The 22,618-nt window shown below is 39.1% G+C and overlaps 1 protein-coding gene across 27 annotated transcripts in view; it reads left to right on the top strand.

Moving 5' to 3' along the window:
* The window catches only part of EPB41L2 (erythrocyte membrane protein band 4.1 like 2), a 210,774-nt gene that overhangs the window by 174,667 nt on the left and 13,489 nt on the right, over positions 1-22,618 (top strand). For 4 of the 27 annotated variants that reach the window (XM_074333571.1, XM_019729401.2, XM_019729402.2 and 1 more), the window contains 10 exons: positions 511-573; positions 2,572-2,718; positions 4,059-4,160; positions 7,684-7,851; positions 9,192-9,245; positions 9,452-10,015; positions 11,883-12,005; positions 13,792-13,890; positions 15,583-15,663; positions 19,607-19,717. In XM_074333571.1, the coding sequence (XP_074189672.1) occupies positions 511-573; positions 2,572-2,718; positions 4,059-4,160; positions 7,684-7,851; positions 9,192-9,245; positions 9,452-10,015; positions 11,883-12,005; positions 13,792-13,890; positions 15,583-15,663; positions 19,607-19,711 (1,506 nt within the window). In that variant the 3' untranslated portion in view covers positions 19,712-19,717. Of the gene's footprint in view, positions 1-224; positions 261-510; positions 574-2,571; positions 2,719-4,058; positions 4,161-7,683; positions 7,852-9,191; positions 9,246-9,451; positions 10,016-11,882; positions 12,006-13,791; positions 13,891-15,582; positions 15,664-19,606; positions 19,718-22,618 lie in introns of all 27 variants that reach the window. The other 23 variants (XM_019729406.2, XM_074333575.1, XM_074333574.1 and 20 more) reach the window with 19 other exon arrangements.

Below are 22,618 nucleotides of genomic sequence, written 5' to 3'. Positions count from 1 at the left end.
TTCTTCATTCCACCTTTGCAAAAGATCATTTCCATCATTTATACAACACTGTAGGTGAAGAAAGACCAAAGTGGCTTACTATTCTGCATCTTCTGAGGGCCACAACGTAAAGGTTGGTAATGCTGGTTCACCATTGAAGTTCAAATACAGCTTTTTTTGCACCGATGGTAGAATTTCCACTAATGCTCCCCTTTTTTCTGGCCATTTGCCATGTGACTCTTCAGGCGAAGATGGAAGAAGAGGAAACACAGCTGGAGGAGGTGGATATTTTTTCTCCCAAGTTAAAAGTTGGTGGCTGCTGCCTGCCATAATTATTGTGTGTGGGGTGATGCATTTGCAGGGTTTATCTGTGAGTTTTGCTTGTTGTGACTTTAGGTTCCTAAGATTTTTTTATAACTTTTTTATTTTAATGTCTTAGACTATCCAACTCTGAGTTGTTTCTGGTGCTTGCTGATTGATACATTTATGTTTATTTGCCTTTTTTCCCCTGTGTGTGATTTAATTTCACAGAAAAATTCCTTGAGAGTAGAAGGGGATAATATTTATGTCAGACATAGCAATTTAATGTTGGAGGTTTGTATAATTTAAGAAAACAACTGTCCTCATGGCTGCCAGGCTTCTATGGACGGGAGGTCACGCACAGGCTGGCTGGCAACTTTCTTCAAGCACGATGCATGAAATGCATGGGGGAAATCCAACTGGGGAGTGCATGTTACCAGTCCAATTTTGTCCTTTTAAGGTGGCTTAGGTAGGACTATATCTACTGGAAGTTCTCAGGGTGACAACTGGGAGAACAAATTCCTTCATCAAATGAAAAGTTTTTATCCAGTAATCTTGAAGTTCTATGAGTAAACCTATTCTCTTCTAATGGTTTATCTCCAGGGCATGGGATCTGACGTAAGGTGATCCCATTCTCAATATACATTAACCAGAACAGATATTTGTTGATCTGGCATTAAATCATATTACTCTTGATGTGTGTCCACAATTTTTTTTTTTTTTGGAGGGGAGGGAATGGCACTAAAATCCATGCAATTAAGAATGAAGTCCACTTAAAGTTTTCTGTTTGAGAGTTTGCTAATTAATGGGATTGTTTTGATTATAAAAAGAATAAGTGAAAGACAGAAAGGAGGAAAAAAAAGAAAACCTAGCCACGCAATTAGGATGTAAATCATGTTCCCCGTGTCACACGAGAACTTTTTCCCCCCTTGTTTTAGGATCATACATGGCAGTGTATTCAGTGGAGAACTGTATTTCTTAGTAATCTGACTAATCTGTTTGGTTGCTTTTGGCAGCTTGTATATTTGTTGGAAATGTATTTTTGCATAACTTACTAAAATGCTCTGAAGTGTAATACATAACATTGCTTTGAACAAATACAAGAAATGTGCCTGATCTCAAGCCACAGTCATATTTTCATGCCATGCAAAGAATTTTAATGAGTTTTTGCAAATGGCTATAGAAGCTCATAGATGAGCTACTATGCTTGTGCATGAATATGGAATACCTAATTTTATCAGATGCATGAATTGTTCCTCTGGGAGTGTGATGAAAGCTATAATCCGCAGGTAGCCCCCATGACTTTTAAAATGTAAGAAAATATTTAAAATTCAATTAAAACCATTTCCTGAACAATAATGAGCTTTAATTCCCAGATGCACATATAGGGCCTACTCCAATGAAAATCAACCTAGTAGTTTTTCTTGTATCTTTGTCTGTAGAAGGACCACTTGGTATGTGGCATGGCAGGGGCCCACATTTGTGTTTGGCAAGTACATGAAACCAGGATGAGGGTGACTTATTTTATAGAAAGGCCACATACAAGCAGCCTCGGGAAGCCGTGATTTTTATTTCTTAAGGATTAAAAGCCATGCTGGGATTTCCTGAAAAAAGTTAATCCTTGGTTCCCCCCTCACCCCCACCCCTTTTTTTCTGTTTTCTTTTTTTTCTTTTTTGGTGGATGATCCTGGACTGGCTTTCCCACCAGGCCAACTGTGCTTCTCAGTCTACCTTTCTCTATTTTTACTTGATTTACTATGTTCACAGGATGCAACTTTAGTAGTAGCCCTAATCAGAAAGTTGAATTTACAGAAACAAAGTCATAGGCTGCATTTCAAATCCAACTATTAGAAAGAAGGGTTATTAGCCATTTTGAGTATTAGTTCCTTTTTCTTTTTTCTTTTTTAAAGTTTATTGGGGTGACAATGGTTAGTAAAGTAACATAGGTTTCAAGTGTGCAATTCTGTAATACATCATCTATAGAGTTCCTTCTAATAATACAAATAGTTATTCCTTTAAAAAATTCTAAACAGAGAAGACATTAGAATCCTTTAAAATGTGAATTAAAACAATTACACATTGGCTTTATTTTCAAATTTGGTGGAACTCATTAAGGTTATTCATAGGTAATATGGCTTTTGAGACTTGGCATTTTTCTTGCTTTAATATGTTTTGTTTTTTTTAATCATAAGTTTGCTTTGTCTTATTTTTTTGGTTTTATTTTTTATTTTTGTCCTACTGGGTTTTGTTCCCTTTGGATTTTCCCCCTTTTATTGCGTTACATATTGCTAGGACCTGGATAAGGCCCAGGAAGACATACTGAAACATCAGGCTAGCATTAGTGAACTCAAGCGCAATTTTATGGAATCTACACCCGAGCCGCGCCCTAATGAATGGGAAAAACGACGTATCACACCTCTGTCCCTACAGACACAAGGGGTATGTCACTAGCTGTTTGTTGGCTATATGTCTCACTCCAGCTCTTCAGTAAAACTCAAGGTGCTAAATCTTATGTTGATTCTCAGGAAGTTACAAAATGTTCCCATTTAATTGTTTTTTTTTAAATGTAATTGCTAACAATTTTTTAAAATACTAAATATTAATTAACAATGTAATACATATTGACCTAGTTCTTAATTAAATCGTATGAGTTTCAAAATACTTTTGAAATAGTTTCAGAATAATTATTTCACTCAAGTAAATTAGTGGCAGTGAATTGTTGCATAGGATGACTTAGACACTGACACGTAATATTTCATAAGCTTTTCAGATATTGACTTCTGAAATAAGAAAGTTTATTTAATACTTAAGTATTTAATGTAGACCATATTTAGAATGGTTTAAGGTAATTACTGTGAGGCAAATAAATTCAATTTAGCTTTGAAGTCTGTCAGCCCGGTTGAAAACTTGCAAAATGTTATCATCATACAACTTAATACTGAAACATCCTAGTAATGAAATGTAGACTAGTGTTTTTAAAGCATTTTCAATCATAACATCTCTTTGAACTCATTCCTTTTCTTTCCATGGTTTTCTTCTCCCCACCATCAATATAAGTATGGCTTTTAGAATATATTCTCAAAATGCTTCCCCGTTCATTCCCATCTACATCTGTTTTTTCCTGATGCTCTAAAATCTCTCCTATTATCAGCCAAGAATTTCTATGGGCTCATTTATCATACTAGAGGAGACAATGGTTATACTATATTTAATACAGTGTTTTAAAAAGTATATAAAGGTGTTACCCTACAATTTCATCTCTCCCCTTTTACTGATACCCCTCGCTTTTCCTTAAGTTCATTATCTAGTCTGGCTTGAATGTTGCCAAATTCTGGATTTTGATTTAGATAGTCTCATGCTATTTTTATTCACCTTTTCTTTAAAAGCAAAGCTGTTAGTTGCTTTAAATATCTAAGTTTGTGACAGTGAAAGGGAAATAACTCTTTAAGAACAGATGAGCAAAGGTAATTGCTAAACTGAAAAACAACTTCGGAAAACACTAAGATCTAAACATCATGGTAGGGTCTTACGAAGTTGTATCCAATTTAAATGCTTATTTTTAGAATTCCCTGAGCTATGAATGTCCATATTTCAGCAGTTGACTCTAGTGTTGCGTTTTCTGAAGAAACAGTGTCTGGCGTGCTAAGATTTCGGCCTCCCTGTGTGTGCTGCTTCATCTGGTTTGTTCCGCTGACCCGCACATTGTTTTATGTTTGTGTTGCTGTCAATGTGATGTTCTTGTCTTATTTGTTGACTATGTCTATTGTTTAAAACAATAGAGAAAAGGAGACCATCTTTTCAAGGATATTTTATCCATGAAGGAGAAGCATCAGATGGCGGCAACATGGACTGTTGAAGAAAAAGCCCAGGAGGCAGACAAGGTGTTCACCTTGCATCCTTAGATCTGCTCTTGCTTTCTCCTCATTTTCTTTTATTTCTGTCCACAGCCATAGATTTTTTTCCCCTTATATATCAACCTATATATTCTGGAATAATTTTTGAGCATTTAAAAAGTTAAATCTCCATGCATGGAAGCAGAGGATCATTCGGTGAGATATTGCAGAAATACTTTATTTGAAAATCCACAATTTGAAATGCAGACTTATCAACTGATTTAGGTGATAAGTGACCCCTAATTTTGACGTATGTGGCTGGCAGTTGGGAAACCATGATTTCATGGGGAAATGCACTGTTTGTACATTGCTTGTGCACACTGTGGTGAGTTCAAATAACAACATATTTGATTTAGGTGATTACTGATTACATTTGGAAACCTTTTGAGCTTTTATTGTAAAAGATTTAATGGGAAATCATTATGGAGTACTGCAGCAGCCCCTCAGAGCTCTTTCTGTGCTCCTGCATATATGGAATATCTGGCTTTCCTAAGAAGTTAGCTTTCTGTGGCTTTCACGTTCTTATTCTTTTCTTTCTACTGATTTTGCTTAGCCAGCTGACCAGCCTGTAATTTCTGGGACTTAGAGAGCTTAGAGTCTACTGGAGTTAGACAATGGGTATGTAAATTAGTGATTAGAAAATATAGGGTATTAACGAGTAAGTGTTAAGATGAAATACAAGGTTGTGTTAAAAGTTGATTGGGAAGGCTACTTTACCATTGTGGTCAGGAAGAGTTGGCATTTGGGTTGAGCCCTTACTGATGGGAAGGAAGCTGAGGTGAAGGTTTTCCCATGTGTGAGGAAGAGCAAATGCAACAGCCCTAAGGCAGGAACTCGTTTAAGGAACTGAAAGACCCAATGACAAGGGTTTAGGAAAAGTCAAGGAGTTTAGACCTCAGATCCTGGCAGGGTCCTAACCACCATAGTGACAGTTTGGAATTGTGTTACAGGAATGATGGGAAGCCAGAGGATAACTTTACACTGGGTAGTGACGTAATCCATGGGTCTGACAGACATCCCTCTGGTGCTGGGTGAGGAATGGATTACAGGGGGTGTGAATGCGAGCAGAGATCAGTCACAAGGAAAGTTTGCCTTCCACAAAGTCTGATTTTGTTAATCAGTAGAGAGTCCTATTTATCAGAAGATACAGTAGAGTGGGGGGGGGGGGGAGGCAAAATAAATGGAAGATGAAGTCTTGCCCTAAAGGAATTTGAGGTTTAATTGAGGTGAAATATTTCCAGGGTGCTGCAAATGAGGAAGATAATGTCATAAAGCTAAACCAAGTGGCATATTTATGTACTTTAAATGTCAGCATGAAGTCCAAAGCCACTTAGACTCTGTGTAAAACGATGAGTTTAACATCACTTGCTTTAAAATATTATGTATTTTTGAAAGTTTATCCTCCAGAAGCACGTCACATGGTAATTTGATCAGTTTAAAGTAATGTCCTTACACTTTTTTCAGTAGGAAACTTTGGAATTTTGGTGAAGATGTTGAAAATTATCATTTTTCTGGATGTCATGGCTTAGGAATATACAATATAAAATATGATGTTGTAGAAGTTACACTAAAGTGATCTTATGTGAAATTTAAATCTAGAATTTACCCTTCGTTAAGCTCCTAAATGGTTTATCTGCACTTGAAGTTACTGCTTTTTTCTTGTTCTTTCCCTTTGCAGCACATGCAGCAAAATACATACTTGTTTAACATACATATGGATTGTTGTAACTGCAATAATCCATGCATCTCTTCACCCAACAAACATTTATTGACCACTTGCAATGTATCTTCCCCCACCCCAAATAACATAGTACTACCAGTAGTTGAAAGTGTGTGAGCAGTTAAGTCTGCTGGAGTGTTTTGACTTTTAAGAGAGGATCTTATCAATTTTTGTCTTTGTTGTATCTTCATTTTGCTACTGATTTTGCAGGATTTCTTGGTTATATTTAAATTATAATCCTTAATGAAATATAAAATAAACAATTATGCGTGAGTGTAATTTGACCGAATTTTCCAAATTTCTATCATATGGGATTTATAGATTTTAAATAAGTAATAGTTTCTAGTTTAAATACATCAAACTTTCAGAATGGCAATACTTTGCATATGAACAATTTTGAGAATAGAACGAGAAATTGGACACCAAATCATTAAGGCAAACAGCTATTGTATATCTATCCTCTGATGTGTTGTGGGAATTACGACCTACGTAAGTTTGTATAACATATTCTCTCATGAATCTAGTAGAGATTACATAGACTAGTTTTAAAGTACTTTTGAGGGTATTTTATTGAATAATTAAATGCATTGCACTTATTTAAACTCCCCAGTGATCTCTTACCTGGAAGGACACTCTCTCCACCCACCCTACCCCTAGGGGTGGTGTAATTATGGTGATTGTAATTAAGCTGAATTAGTCCAGCTGCTTTTCTTTCATAATAATGCAGCTGCTTATTATGCACTTAGCGCTATTCATCTGTGTCCCTATTCCTCACCCCTCCTACTGCGCTGTCCCAGGGGGCATCCCAGAAATGTCATTTATTTGTTCATCTACTTATCTTAAGATCTCTGAGTAGTGGGGTTTATTCGTTCTTTAATACTTTCAGGAAGTATTCTTTCACACTTCTGGTGTGAGGGAGAGAGGGCTTCATAGTGACGTTTTGCTGTTGGCGTTTGGGGTACCTGGCACAGTCCCCCCTTTCCTTTTGTGCCCTCAGACAGGTTAGGGACCACAGGTTAGGAATCATAGCTTAAGGGTCAGAAATGTGAAGATAAAATTTGCCTTAATAGTTTTTCAGGGACAGATGATTTTAACATGACTCACTGAGATTTTACCTCTGAGTTTGTCTTCCTATTTAGAATTCTTTTCTTATACTTGTTTATTATTGGGGGGTGGGGGAAAAGAAGTACTGTTTCTTCATTCCAGGGCATATTTAGCATGTCTGAGGGGATTTCTCAGAGTAGTTGTACAGTTGAAGTGGTGTGGAGGAGGGAAGAGATCGTAGGAGATGGGATGGTTAGGAAAGGCCATACATAAAGTATGGACTGTTAGGTGGACCTCAGAGAGATGACAGAATTGGCGAGGCCCACAGTGCCCAAGGGAAGGGCATTGAGATAAGAGGGTAGGGTCACCCAAGCTATGACACAGAAAGAAGCGTTTCAAGTGTAGGGGCCCCTGAAGATGCCATTCTGTGCAAAATGGGGTTCCAGAATATATGGAACAGTGTTTGGTCGTGCTCGGTTTGTGATGAAAACTTCAGTGACACACCAAGGAGTTCTATCTGGTGTCCACTGGTTAGAGCTGTCCAAGATTCTCAGGCAGGGTGGAAAGCTGGCCTTCAGGCAAACTGCCACACACGCCTGCTACCGAATCTTTCAAATTCCTCACCTCTTTCAATTTATGCTGTTCTGTGATTCTTTCTTATGTAACCTTTCCTTTCTTTCAATAGGTCACTGCTGTCTGGTCTGACTTATTGTTAATTCTTTGCTCTTCCTTTTCTGACCTCTCTAGAGCCTAGAAGAGGAGATAACATCAATTTTGTTTAGTGAAAAGGGCTTTTCTGATAGCATGCAAGCCACCTTCACCTCAGCCACCACTTGGACAGCAGAGGGCACTGTTGTGAACTATAATGCACCTTCTGAAAAGCTTTCTTCCTCGCCCTTCTCACAGTTTCCTGAGGTGCATTTTACTTTGTTTCCCGTTTTTAAAAGCCACATATGAAAGTGATTTTTATTTTTTAAATATTCAGGAACCCTTCCCTTCAATGCTTTCACTGGTGAAATTAAGAAACATTCAAGAAATAATGACTGAATTTGGACAGAACGAAAAGATACACATTGGATGTTTCTCCTGCTTCTTTTGGGGTACCTCCCCCTGAAAAATATCTGCCTAAATTCATAAGATCATTTAAACTAGTAAGGCCCAGATTCGGAGTTATTATTATGTGGAGGGAAACCCTCAGCTAAGTATAGAAGCTAAGTATTCTTTGCAGAAGTAAAAGTATTCAAAGCCTAAATGTCTTTCAGGCATCATCTGATGGCTTGTTATTTTAAAAATTCTGTTTACATGGGAAAAATTTGAGGTACCTGCCATACTCAGTGAAATAATTGGTTTCGTTTTTTAGAATGAACCTAAGGGATTCCCTGAACTTGGGTGGGACCCATCCACCCATTTGGGATTGAGTAATAATAATAATTCACTGACCTATAATAATAATAATGAACATTTAGATACTGTACTACTTAACTAGAGTAAATGGACTCCCAAGAAGTAGATGTCTGCAGGGGGTGGGAGTAAGCATCTCAATAATAAATACGGTTCATTTCAGTTTTCAAAGACGCCAGTGGAAGAGCTAAATTCTAAGAGACTATGCTTGGAATCATTATTGACATCCACCCTAATGTTATAATATCCCTTTTGCTAGTCTAATAATCCAGTTAGGGATGTGTTATACTCATAGATTATATGTATTATTCCCTCCCATTCCATTTCTGGAACAACATTTTTATGTTAATAGTTATCTGAGACCAACTATGATTTTGCAAGTTAAAGTTGTTTTTCAAAAGAGCCAGCCAAAAACAAAGGTTCCATCGTATTAATACTATATTCATTTTAGGAATCAGGGTTTCAGGCAGGCTTTATATTTATAGTCTGATTAAGATCAAAACTTTTTTGGAAAAGTTTTATAAGTTATAAAATTTACACTTTAAAATAATCAGTAAGCATTGATGTAATTCCAGTTTTTCTCTACCTTTTCAACTATGTAAGTAGTACTTCTAGATATACTAAAATCACTTTATTTACTTTATTTCTTTGGGAGGAAGCTGGCTGTTTTGTGTTTTTGTTTCCTTTTGTAAGCTTTTCACATTTGTCTTGATTGTCTTTTATGTGACCTTGAGCCAAGGTTTTTATGGATGTTGATTGTTACTGTTCTGTCTGCAGTGTCCGATGTGTGTTTTGGTGGGTGTTGAGGTAAAATTTTATTGATTTTGTGTCCTTGGTTGCTTTTTGTTTCGCAGAAACGCGCTCCCGAGTCAGAAGGGCCTTGCACTGGAGCCAGTGATGCTGCTAAGGTTCTCCCCTTTCCCACGTTCACACCATTGCCTGACGCTTCTCACCCCAGTCACGTTTTCCCTGCTTACCTTTCAGTCAGCCATCATCATCATCTTTGTTTTCCTCCATGACATGAACCTACCATCAGTTAATTTTGGTGTCCATCATTTTTATTTATTCATGTCTTTTTGTTTTTCCTCCCCTCATCCATTCTTTTTTTGTGCAGAGTTCACATGAGACTCTGAATGTAGTGGAGGAGAAGAATCAGGCAGAGGTTGGGAAAGACGAAAGAGTAATCACTGAAGACATGAACGGTAAAGAGCTATCACCTGGGAGTGGTCCTGGGGAGATCCGTAAGGTGGAGCCTCTGGCCCAGAAAGACTCCACCTCCCTGTCTTCTGAGAGCAGCAGCAGCAGTGAGAGTGAGGAGGAAGATGTGGGAGAGTACCGGCCCCACCACCGGGTGGCGGAGGGCACCATCAAGGAAGAACAGGAGGAGTGTGAAGCAGAGCTGGAGGAAGAAGCCAGCCGAGCAGCCAAGGTAGTAGAGAGGCAGGAAGCAGTGCCAGAAGCCAGCGCAGGCAAGCAAGCAGGGGCCAGTGTAAGCGCAGTAGACACAGTGATCCAGGAAACTGTAGTTGCCCCAAAGATACCGGCAGAGAAGAGTGTACACGAAGGCGCTATTAAGCAAGACATGAGTGAAGAAGCAGAGGACGAGCAACATAAAGTTAACGGAGAGGTGTCTCATGTTGACATTGATGTTTTGCCACAAATTATTTGTTGTTCAGAGGTAAATGGGAGCCTCAAGTGGGAGCTAAACTCTGGAGCTATTTCTCAGGTGGAGAACACCTGCCTTTCTTCCTCTCCTGTCCTCCCAGTTCTCCTTCAGCTTCTTCAGCAAGATTCTGATCTTGATCTCTCACGGGAAGAAGGGGGAAAGCACTGCTTTGTAGGTTTTCTGCCCACTCGGGTCCTGGTTGCTTCTTTGCTGCCCCTGGATCACCTGCCAGAGGAAACTTGCGTGTCACCCTCACATCATTTTTTCATTCTCGTTTCACATCTAAATTTTCCTTTGCATGTTTTGGATGTTTTCAACTGTTTGTCTTCAGTTGCACAGCTTCCTCATGCTAAATGACTTTTTCGTTGGTTTAATTAGAAAATTATATATGTATTGTTGAAAAATGGTCATTGTGAGTGTGTGTGCTGTTGTCGTGACTGGGTTTGACTTTCTGGCTCATTCTGTCTTCAACTTAAGATTTTTAGAAATGGCAGCAGGCCCCGATTACCATGGTGCCCTGAATTCAACATCTGGCAGTGATGAAAACAGTATTTCTTGAATACCACTGTGGTTTCTGTTTTTAGATTCCAGGGATTGTATGGTTTGTTGAGAGCCTTTTCTTTCTTTTCAGACAGCCAGAGGCTAGACTGTTTAATAGGAGATTTCTCTTCTCATTCTTTCCTGTCATCAGTTCTGGATTATTCACAAGTTTCATGTTTTGAGGATATGAGTCTTTTCTTTTTTTCTCTTTAAGAAAGAGAACGTTCCACACTCCTCTTAGATTGAGTATTGGTCTCTAGGTGCAGTGTCTCTGAATTGGGAGTTAAAGTTATGCTGAGGGAGGGTTTACTTCCATGTACATGTTTCTTGATTCTAAAATCAAATGCCTACCATGTAGGGATTATCCACATTTGCCCTCTTTGATGGGCTGGAAAATCTTGAAGTGACTTTGTCTTGAAATAATTAAAAGAAGTTTTACTTTGTTACTTTTAAACTTCCTGTTTCACTTCAGAGAAGACATTTCAAGAGTCTTGGAATGCTCTGAACTATTTTCCGCATTTATGTATGGTTGTTCCTCTTCAAATAATTACACTTGGAAATTTTCTCTCCAAGAAACTACTGTAGTATTTTGGTAGTAATATAGTCTGGTGTTGTATTAACATACATGCTCAGCAGACTACAGTGTTAACAGGCTGTGAACTTCTCCTTTAATGTTTTTAATTGTTCAAAGCATTAATGCAATGTTGGTGGACTAATGCTAGATGTAACAGTTTAACTTATGTAACAGAAGAAACACTGCAAGTTTTAGACAAGTATAATTGAAAACGATCATACTTGAAGATATTCCTTCTGAAAATGGAATATCCTTGTCAATAGAGCAGAGAAGACTTTTGGAGGAAAAGAGCAAATCTTAGCCTACCTAGATTGTATGCCAGTTAGAGGCATTGAGCCTTCACACAAACCATGTGGTTCTTTAAAATGCTAAATATCAAGGCAGGTCACTTCATGTAGTTCATTCTATTTTCTTTTCAATTTTATTATTACTTGCCCAAAGCTAAAAATTATATATCACTGTACACCAGGCTTGACACGTAAGTAATTTGGGACCATCATAATTTGAAGAAGAATATCATAATTTATGGAGCCATTATGTTAGCTTATTTTTATCGTGTGTGTGTGTGTGTGTGTGTGAGAGAGAGAGAGAGAGAGATTTGAAGGAAAGTGTTTTTCTTTTATGTCTTTTGTTTTAGATTATTTTACTCTTTTGTTCATGAGTGTGTGTTTGTATATATTTCTTACCATTATTTTTGGAGGCTCCATTAAGCACTTTTACTTCATTACCTCTAGAATTTATTTTTCCCTTCCTTTCCCACCTCAGCCACCAGTGGTAAAAACAGAGATGGTAACAATTTCTGATGCCTCACAAAGGACAGAAATCTCCACCAAGGAAGTCCCTATTGTCCAAACTGAGACCAAAACCATCACATATGAGTCTCCGCAGGTACAAAAGCTCTAGATTTGGACTATTTGAGTTCCTTTTTACTTATCTGTTTCTGTTTTCATTCTGTCTTCTCCTAGTTTATATGTTTCTGACTTTGACATAGCTTTTTATATCTCCATCTTATAACTGTACCTCAACAACGTAGCTTGCTATGTTGCTTCTTAAATTGAGACAGAGAGGTGCAATCAAATTGATGACCCAATCATTATAGGGAGGAAGCATACACATGTTATTTAGTGCCAATCTTGGTTATATTATTATAAGCGATTTCTGGCTTAATGTATCCAGGAATGTTTATGTACACTGCAAGAACAAATCATCTCATAAAGTTTATTGGATGTGGTGTAATAATTTGTGGACTAGTAGGATTTAGGCCCTGTCCCCTGAACTCTATGAAGACAAATCCAATCAACTCATTTTTGCTTCCAAGTACATACACATGCACACACACTCATCCATTCTTCTCCTGCACAGGGGATTATTTTCTGAAGACATACATCATCATTCTTACATACACGCGACATTGTGTAGCTAAATAATTATTGGATTTGTATTTGATTTTAGATATTCAGACATTGATTCTGTAAAGATTTGAAATAGGCATTAAGATACCTAACCTTATGAGGATAACAGAAAAGGTAAAGTATCATTTCAAAATGAAACTGTTTAGAAATTTGTGCTATTTCTCAACTGAGAAATTCAGTGTTCATAGTAGGATTATACCGTGGTGAAGGATGGCAGATTATTACCCTCTCAAAATACTTTTTTAAAGGTTTAATTCGTGTATATATTCCTCAAAATTACATTAGATATGATATCTTAAATGTGCATAGATCTCACATAAGCACAAACAGGGTTTTTATAAATGGGTGTGGTGGGAGAGCTTGTACTCGTGTACTGTGGTGGTAAGTGCCCTCATGAAAAGTACATTGCATGAACCAAGTTCAAGAGAGATTTCCTCTTAGCATGCAACAAGAAAGGCTCTGAACTTTCTGGTTATTTCTTTGTGTCCGTGTCAGGAAACAGGACGCAAATATATTTGGTGATCTTAACATAAACTGTTAGGCTATTAATTTCCTTTATTATTTCCACTGGTAAACTCTAGAACTTTCTACCTTTTCTAGTATCAAACCAAATGAGTTAAAATCTATTTAGATATATCATGGGACTTATATATGAAATCTGTATATAGAGAAAGCACAGGCATGTGTATGTATTGAAATATATGCTCCCGTATATATGCTCACAACGCACAAACTATTACCGGAACAGTGTCATTTAAAAAAGAATGTACTAGAGATAAGCAAATAACCAAATCATGAAGTTTAGTCTACGGTAGTCAGGTTCTATTGCTTACTAATCTGAGAAAATGTTTATCTACTTTTACCCACCTGTGCTTAAAGAACAACAAAATCAGCACTTCTGATCACTGTGGAAACTTCTCTACCTGGTTCTCTGGTTTCTTTTTCGAGCTTCTACCAATGACCTTCCGTCAAATTTTCTCATGTCATGACTCCCTGGTAGCTTTCAGTCCTACCTCACCTCTCCCTCCACTCTTCCTTTTTTCTATTTCTCTGTATGGGGTTTTCTTCTCCATGTGCATTTAGCCTCTCCCTTACTCTCTTTAAATGACAGCCATCAAATTACCACTATGACATGCAAAGCCAGATGGCATTTTCTGCCAAATGCAAAGATTTTAAAAGATGCATATTGATGGGAGGGGCCTTCTCTGACATCATAATGGAAGTTAAGCATTGCTTTGTATTTTTCCCCCAACTATCCAAAGATTGATGGCGGGGCTGGTGGTGACTCGGGCACGTTACTGACCGCACAAACCATCACCGCTGAGTCCGTGTCGACAACCACCACCACACACATCACCAAGGTAAAGCAATCCAGGGAATCCTACGTAGAGGATGGTACATTGCAAACAGGGGCTTTTCTGAATTGTTTCTTTGTTTCTAGTCACACTTCAGATTGATACACAGACAGTACCAATGGAATGAAAGTGCCTATCTTTAAAGTATACAAGCAATTGGGCTCCATTGACAAATGCATTTAAATGAAATTGCCATTTTGTAAAGTACAAGGGGGTAAAAATATGTTGTGAATAGGTATACCTAAGACAGCTAGCTAGCTATAGGAACAGAATTTAGCAAAAGTAGAAGCACAGATTTGGTAAGTACAAACGGTATGGTAGACTGTCATTCAAAATTTTCAGTAAGTTGTTCAAGTGATGGAAATTTTTCATTGATTTAAGATACTTGTATGTTGACTTGGGGCATTTTTCCAGATCATTCTCTAAATGTTTAATACCAGATGACCAGTGATTCTCCAAGTGTGGTCTCTGGAGTAGCAGCAGCAACCTCATCTGGGGACTTGTTAGCAGTGTGAATACTGTGGCCCCGCTGGGGACCTACTGCAACCGGGGGTGTATTTTAAGAGGCCCTCCAGGCGATTCTGATACATGCTGCACCCACCACATTTCTAACTCCAGCCTTATTTTCTAGCCTTTCCTTTTGCTTCTACTTCTCACATTTGGTTAGTGCTTGAAGGTCTTAAATGTACCCTTTGTGCCCTCTTTGCCCCATATTTCAACAAAAAACTATAAATTAAGAAATGCCACATAAATGCAAGATGGTATTGGTGTGCATTTTAAAGCATATCCAGTTATTAAGTCTATTAATAAGCCTTGTCCTGTATGGTGAAGTGCAGTCACTTGTGTAAGTTTATCAGAGTTGTAGAGGTTGGATGTGTGCTTTCTCAGGACCGTGTGGAATTTGCTCATTGTCCCTTTAGAATGTCACAGGCATATGATCTCTTCAGCCTCTGCTGTGCCCCAGGTTCTATCATTTTGCTCCCCGCCAGTACCTGTGGTGGCAGTTCACGCAGGAGCTCCTGCCCCAGGGCCGACCACAGCCTCTGCCCAGCCATGCTGCACGTTCACATGTCCAACTACGTGCAGAAGCTGCAGTTACACAGCAATGACTAGATCCCTCTCACACACTTGCATGTCTTAAACCAAATCCAAGTCCTCTTTTTATCATTGCACTAAACCAAATGAACAGAATCACCAAATAGACTTGGATGATGAGAATCAAGCAGTCAAATCGATCATGTCAGGCAGTTCCCCAAACCTAAACAGGAGACCAGTATTGTTAGAAGGCCTTGTAACTTTACATGAACCAAGCAATTATTTCTTCTCCATTCTTCTTTTCAAAAACAGCCAATTGGGAGGCAAGAAACCCCCGAACTTATAATGGAATGTCCCAGTGGAAGTATGTGGATTAAAAGGGGGCTGTTCCCTCTGAATCTCACCTAAGTCTTGATAAATTAGTTTAAAGGTTGCTTCCAGTTGAGTAATACTTATGGATGCTACAACTTTAACAACAGGGTTCTGTACTGAGCTTGAAAATAAGGGAAGTTTCTAGAACATCGGTCTTCCCCACTCCGTGTGCATTGCCTTACGATCGTCAGAAGGTCTAGCTGTGCTCCATGCCTGAGTTCTCTGATTGTGTGTAAAACATGCTTTAGTGAGTCTGTCCTCCCCGCCCTTCTTTTTCTTTATGACCTTTAGACTATGAAAGGTGGAATATCCGAAACAAGAATCGAGAAGCGCATTGTGATCACAGGAGATGCAGATATTGATCATGACCAGGTAAGGACCTGAGGTTCTGGTTCTGAAATTGACCATGTTTGTTTTCCAAGGTCTGCACCTGTTGTCATGCCACATCCCTGTGCCAACCCCTTCTCCCAGTGCCTCCTGCGTGAACCCACTTCCTCAGTGTGGTATGCGATACCTCACAGCCCAGACACACCTGTCCTACAGCCTTCCTAATAAGAATCAGCACAACACAGGGATCATGGATTGCTCTTGATTTCCCCCTGGCTTTACACATCCTTTTGGGTCTATAAAATCATCAAGAGAATTCCTGGCAGCCATTAGGTATTCATCTGGGCCTGGTTTAAAGGCAAGTCATCAACTATTAACAAATGAATGCTAGTTTAATGACACTGGCTTCCAAAAAAGAAGAAAAGTTACTAAGTTTGACTTATGCCTACTTTTAGGAACTTACCAAGTGTTTTTGCAATAGCATTACAAAAGTTGGGCTATTTACCACTAGGTTTTTTCCCCGAATTATTACTATTATTGAGGGGTCGGGAGGTAATCTAAGGTCTTTTACAACATGAACATTTACATGTATTCAGGAAAAAAAAAATTTAAAGAATGGTACTTCCATTCTAATATTGAGCAGAATGCATAACTTTAAAAAGCAGGTGATGAATGGAACTGCCGGAGACTTTAAGAGTAGCTTTAATTTTAGACTGCAGTCCCAAGTGATGATGGTAAGTTGTTGTTGTTGTTGTTTTAATTTTCTGAGTGATTTTAACTCCGCTTTAAAGGAGACCAAGCTGTTTTCCTCCTATAACAACTTGAAGAGAAAAAGAAATATTCAGCTGACCATTCCAGCTGAGGAATAGGAACAAATGTTAGTTATCCAGCTTTGAACGCAGTATTGAACTTGGGAAAGAGAAGTTTAGAAAACAACATTTCTCATTTAAGAAAGACTCACTATCTGTGACCAAAGAGAAATAAATTTCTTCTATGAATAAATAAATAAAGTTTTTTTAAACCCCTGTAAGCATAATTTTCCTTACATATTTCATATGTTAAAGGGTTGCCTGACTCTGACTTTTGACTGAAAAGTATGATTCGTAGTAGATGACTAGTACGTGTACCACTTTGCCGCTGGAGAGTGAATTACCTACGTGAGAACCAAGGCCGCAGGATCCCATGTAGAGGATCTATTCTGCCTCTGTCCACTGGTACAGCCTTGAGTTCCTTTGACCTTAAGTTGGAGCAAACCTATTCCTGCTCTTTTGCTCTGGGACTCGTACTCAGCAAGCATCTGTGGACTTCCTACAGCGGAGTGTGCAAGGCAGGAGCCCGCATGTGTTGGCTTGGTGGAAAATGAAAACTGGGGTCTTCCCCCAGCCTTTGTTTCCACTGAACCTAAGCCCTTTCTGGCTTTCAAATGCCACTTTCTCCCCTCAGATTTTATTTTATGTGCCTTCTTTAGTACCAAAATAGCACCTATTCCTAACTTACATGAAGAAAACAATCGTGACGTCATCACAGCATTAACTGTCCCATTTGTAAGATGTCCTGTTTCAGCCCATTTTAAAATCCAGGTCAGATATCCAAATAATGAGAACAGAGATGTAACTTTTTTATGTCTAATTATAAGATGGTATAAACTTTTTTGAGTAAATTTAATTGTGGCTTCTGGTGTGTTTGTCACCAGAATCTCATGATGAGTTCCCTTTCTTCTTAAAGCCTTTAATGAGTGAAAGAGCTGTTTAAAATTAAAGGAGTGAAATCACTTCTCTGCCAAAAATTGATGTTGATCATGTAGCGACTTTAAAATCATTGATCGTTTTTTTTTCAGTTCCTTGCCTACATTAATAGTGGAAGGGAAACCTTCATTTGAACAAGATAGGAAAAAAGGAATCTCTTCTGTGCTGGCAAATTAAAGAGGCATGCCCTTACAGAAGCTTGCTTTGCAGATTCCTCACTCTATGCGAGTCCTGACACTCAGCTCTGTACCAGGGAGAAGGAAACGACCCTGCAGATAGCTTCTCAGCTCAGCTGTCAGCTGGAAGGTTACTGAGCAAAACCCAGTCCTGATCAAATACCTTCTCAGTTCGGCAATAGGATGTGATTAAAAAGCGTTCTCACAGTCTTTCTTGTTGCCATAATCAGTTAATACTTGACAGTATTTAGTTTCTTACCGTATTTAATTTCATGTACTGCTCTTAGAGAATGAAAGGGACTAATGGCAGACTGACTTCAAATGTGTTTGAAGATGATTCTAGCAGTTTTTGATTTTCCCTACTTTTCTGCTAATTAAAGCATGTTTCGCACGTGTTCCTTTCCCATGAGCATCATTTATAGTTTTGCTGTAACAATTACACTGCTTTTATGTAGGTACGACTTTTCAGTGAACATAAACTCTTGAGTGTCTGATAAGTTGTCTGTAAGCTATATTTGGGTCCCATCAGAGCTTGTCCTTCCCATTTGGATTCCACAAACAAACATGGGGTAGACAGTTTTAATCATTCCAGTCTCCCTCTTGCATACACACACACACACACACACACACACACACACACACACACACACACACACACACGCGCGCGCGCAGCCACACTCCTGTACTTCTCCCTCCCCACTGACACCGCAGTCAATACACAGAAACACTTTCTGAGATAAGATCGCCCCACTCCACTCTTGCCCTCCCGTCTCCCTGTTCTTCCCACCTGACAAACAGTTGTGCTGATGCTCAAATTGATGGCTGGTCCCCTGTCTGCGTTCTCTGTTGTCCTGACACAGGTAGGTTGCCAGTTTGTCCTCTCGTGGAATTTTAAGCTCCCTCAAGTGTCTTTCAGTCTTCTATGCAAAAGTTTTTTAGTGTAAAAACAATTCCTTCTTTTGTGGAATAGGCTCAGGGTTTTGCTGACAGAAACTATATTCCAAACAAAAAATGCACTTGTCCCCTTAGGCAGGTGACAGAGCAGCAGGAAAATTGCACTGCTTTTTTCAAATGCGTATTTTCCTTATGAATCATGGCACTCTCTAGCCTAGTAGAATTTCTTTTTTGTTTCATAGATCTGTCCTAGATTTTTAGTGCTGTTCAGTGGTGTTTTCTTTTACTTTCTCCCCAAAACCTCTTTTAATAATTTCCCCTCTGAAAAGTAGGATCTTTCCACGTTGCCGCAGCACTTGTATACTTTCTGATGCGCTGCAGAGAAACCTTGTTGCTGATCCAGAGAAGAGGCCATGAACCAGGGGAGGCACCCTGGCTTCTGCCGCTGCCCTGCAGCCCACCGGCAGGATGGCCTTGACCGAGACCCACTGACCTTTTTGCATCAGTGTTTTCAACTGTAAAATAGGGAGCTCGACTTTACCACCTAAAGATTAGTCCATGTCTGGCCTTCAGCTTTCCTGAGTGTCATTGTTGCTGCAATTTTCATTGTTCTGTGCTCTAGGAGTTGATATTTTTCCTGCAACACTTTAGTTCAGCAGACTTTTTACCACCATACTGAGAGCCCAAGAGGGCGCTGATGGGCGAGGCCTGCCTGGTCCTGCCCGTCGGGGTTTCAGGCGATCGGTTAATAGCAAGTATAACTTGAGTGTACAGGGCAGGCACTGTGCTGGGTGCTTCACATCAGTCCTTCGCCCTTACAGCAAACCTTAAAATGGTCCCTGCACCCTTAGCATTGGTCTCAGGTTACCAGGTGAGAGTTCGAAGGTCAGAGAAGATCTGTTGTTTCCAAGTCTCATGGGAGTGCAAGGCTGGGATTCAGAGCCAGCTAGTTCCTTCTGCATGTATCATTTTTTGAAAATGAACTGGAGAAATGGCACTTTGGGGAAATGAGAAGCCTTCTCTGAGATTAACCAATCTTCCTGCTTCCTCAAGTGAAGCAATGAAACCACCTTGGCCTGAGGTGGAATCCCAGGGGATCAGCACACATGTGTGTTGCCATCCTGAGCAGGAGCCTATTTCTCCGCTGACTGTGCTCTCTCCTGACCCTGGCAGGCGCTGGCCCAGGCCATCAGGGAAGCCAGAGAGCAGCATCCCGACATGTCGGTCACGAGAGTGGTGGTGCACAAAGAAACGGAGCTGGAGGAAGGGGAGGAGTAAATTCAGGTGAGAGAGCCTGTGTTGTGTGGAGTCTTTCTTGTGACTGTTTTGTGCTCCTGAGCTGAGGGATGGGAATGCGCTTCTGCATCACAGTGTCTCCTGCAGTCCGTTTGGTTTTCAGACTGTATTATCCCCAAGTGCATCGGCTCGGGTTACCTGCATATAATTATAAACTGTCGACCAGCGGGCATGTAGTGTTAATAAGTGCCATGGATTGAGGGCTGCTAATAATTGACAGTTATAAGTTGTTTTATGACTTAAAAGCACACTGGTACAGTTATCTTAATTAATGTTCACAGTGACCTTTGAGGAAGGTGCTGTCGCTTTCGTTTAGATGAGGGATTTTTATTATAGGAGACACAGAGGGAGAGATGAGTTAAGTCTTTTAAATATAGACATTAATACTTGTATATCAGAGAATGAACCATAAAAGGAAAAGATTGTTTTGACTAGATAAAAACTGAAAACTTTAATCGAACCAACAAAAACAAAAGTAAAGGATAAATTGCAAAGTTTAATATTCCAGGCAAAGAAAGGATTAATGTCCTGACTATATTAAGAACTTTTACATGTCATCAAAAAACTAAAACACTTAAGTAGAAAAATGGGCAGAGGGTTAAGCAAACCATGTAGAAACTTAAGTGAACAATAAACAAAAATATTTAAATTAATATCAATTAAAAATTCAGTGTACATATTTTCACTTACAAATCTGGCAAGTTTATGTTTTTAGCTGGTGTCGGGGAAGTTGTGGGAGGAAAACTATACTTATATGCTGCTGTATAAATTAGTAATATTTCCTGGAGGACAATTTGACAAAAAAAACAACTCATTAAACATGCCTGCCATTTAACCACTTTTAAGAATTTATCTTAAATAGAGATGTATATTTATCTTAAATAATTTATCTTAAATAATCAGAGAACTATATATTAAGTCTTCTTTTCCACAAACAGGAAGTATTTCTCCATTTATATAGATCTTCTTTAATTTCTTTCAATTAAGTTGTATGGTTTGTTTTATTCTTTTACCCAGAAAGAGGCCTTATAAGTCTTTTCTAGATGTTGGTGGTATGGGGAGCTACAACTGACTTGTCTGTATTGGTCTTGTACCTAGCAGCTCTTTATATCTCAGATACTGTTTTCACCACGGGGTGTAGAAAGGCCTACAAGCAGAAATCATTTAAAATTTTAGCACAAGCACAGTATCTAGTTACCTGAATAAAAGTTCTGTTATATGCTGAATGTTTATCTTTTTATTTTTGAGATGTATTTCCCTAAATGTTATATCTGGAAGGCTGAGAATATCTGAGCTGGGAGTCAGACGGTCAAGTACTATGTTTTCATCTTGCCAGATCTCAAACTATGTGATTTTGGGCATGTCTGTGGAAATGGTTAAATCTACCTTTTTTAACACATAGGACTTACATAAGGATATCATAAAACAATAAGAAAATTGAGTGTTATAAAAATGTAAAAATAGTGGGTATTTCTCCTAAATTCTATGAATCAATAATGACCACTGTAAACATTACCAACACCATACTTTCATTTGTGACATTTTAATAAGTTTTAAAATGAATTAGTTATATGAGTTATTCCTGGCACCTTATATTCATTTTCACAGTGTACACACACACACACGCACACACAGAGCCTTTCAAGTTTGCCTGTCTTATAGGTCATGTTTTATAAGCAACTTTGTTAAACAGGTTTAAGGAAGTTAAAGTATAAATTCACATAGAAGGTGAGCAAACTAGATAAGTTTGGAAAAATTCATTTATCCATTCAAAAAATATTTGAGTGCCAAAATATGCTAGGATAGGGCTAGACATTCAGGATTCAAATTATCTAGTTGGCAGACAAAACAAACTCGGTCTCCTTCTTTGGGGAGGCTGTGCAGGAGGGGAGGTGTAAATATTAACAAGTAAATAAAATATAATTGCATATCTGATAAATGCTCTGAAGGAAATAACGTCATATGAGGAAACAAAACGAGGGAGTCAAACTATTATAAATTTAACCTATTACTCAAGAAACAAAGTTTGAGTTGAAATCTAAAGGAAGAATAGGAGTGAATCTCAGTATCTCAAAGTCATTTTAGCATCTCTACCACCCACTAGCTGCAGCTTGTTCTTGAACCTTTTCCTTTGCCGGTGACACTCAGGGCTGGGAGGAGTGTGTTTCTACTGCTGCAGCTGCCCTCTTGCTGCCCTGGCAGGATCCCACAGAGGCAGCAGGTGGGCCAGGGCAAAGAGCAGGAGTGTATCTGAACATCAGAAAAGAACAAATATTTGTGCTGTATCTCTCCCAGCTCCCTGTTCATGAAGAGCTCTCCTTCCGACCTGACCTGACCTCTCCCGTTGGGGTAGCTCTGAGCCTTTGATCCCGCATTGAAAGTAGGCAGTGGGGGTGTAGAGCAGACAGGAAGATGGCCAAAGACAGCCTGCAGTGGACTGAGTCTCCGGAGTCTGCCACCTCAGCTGGGTGTCAGCCGGCTGTGCGGCAGAGGGGAGCTGAGTGCAGACACCATGAAAAAGAAAACACAGACTTTACAGGAGTACTTCACTAAATCTTTGTACTTCTTTCTGTGTCCGCTTATGGACTATTTCCTCCTCCTGCCAATTTGTTCTAAATGCATATGTATGAGCCCTCACATGGACACAAAATGTTCCTGACACGTTACCACTGGGATGGAGTTCCTGAACTGTCCTGAGGAGCGGGGAGAAGACTCCAGGCTTGTTGGCTTCTGAAAGAATGAGTCCCAGAAGGGGGAGCTTGTGACTCTGCTTTAGTTGGCACCATGAGCTCTCTGAACACAGACTTCAAACGAGCCTCTCTAACTCCTTGAGTAAATCATTGATGTGGGCTAAAAAAAGTGAACGACGCCTCCTTTTCATCTGAAAGC

The sequence above is a fragment of the Rhinolophus sinicus genome, linkage group LG05 (genome assembly GCF_036562045.2).
Source record: "Rhinolophus sinicus isolate RSC01 linkage group LG05, ASM3656204v1, whole genome shotgun sequence".
In the NCBI taxonomy this organism is placed as follows: Eukaryota; Metazoa; Chordata; class Mammalia; order Chiroptera; family Rhinolophidae; genus Rhinolophus; species Rhinolophus sinicus.
Note: the sequence above shows the minus strand (reverse complement) of the source record. Positions and strands in the feature narration are given on the sequence as shown.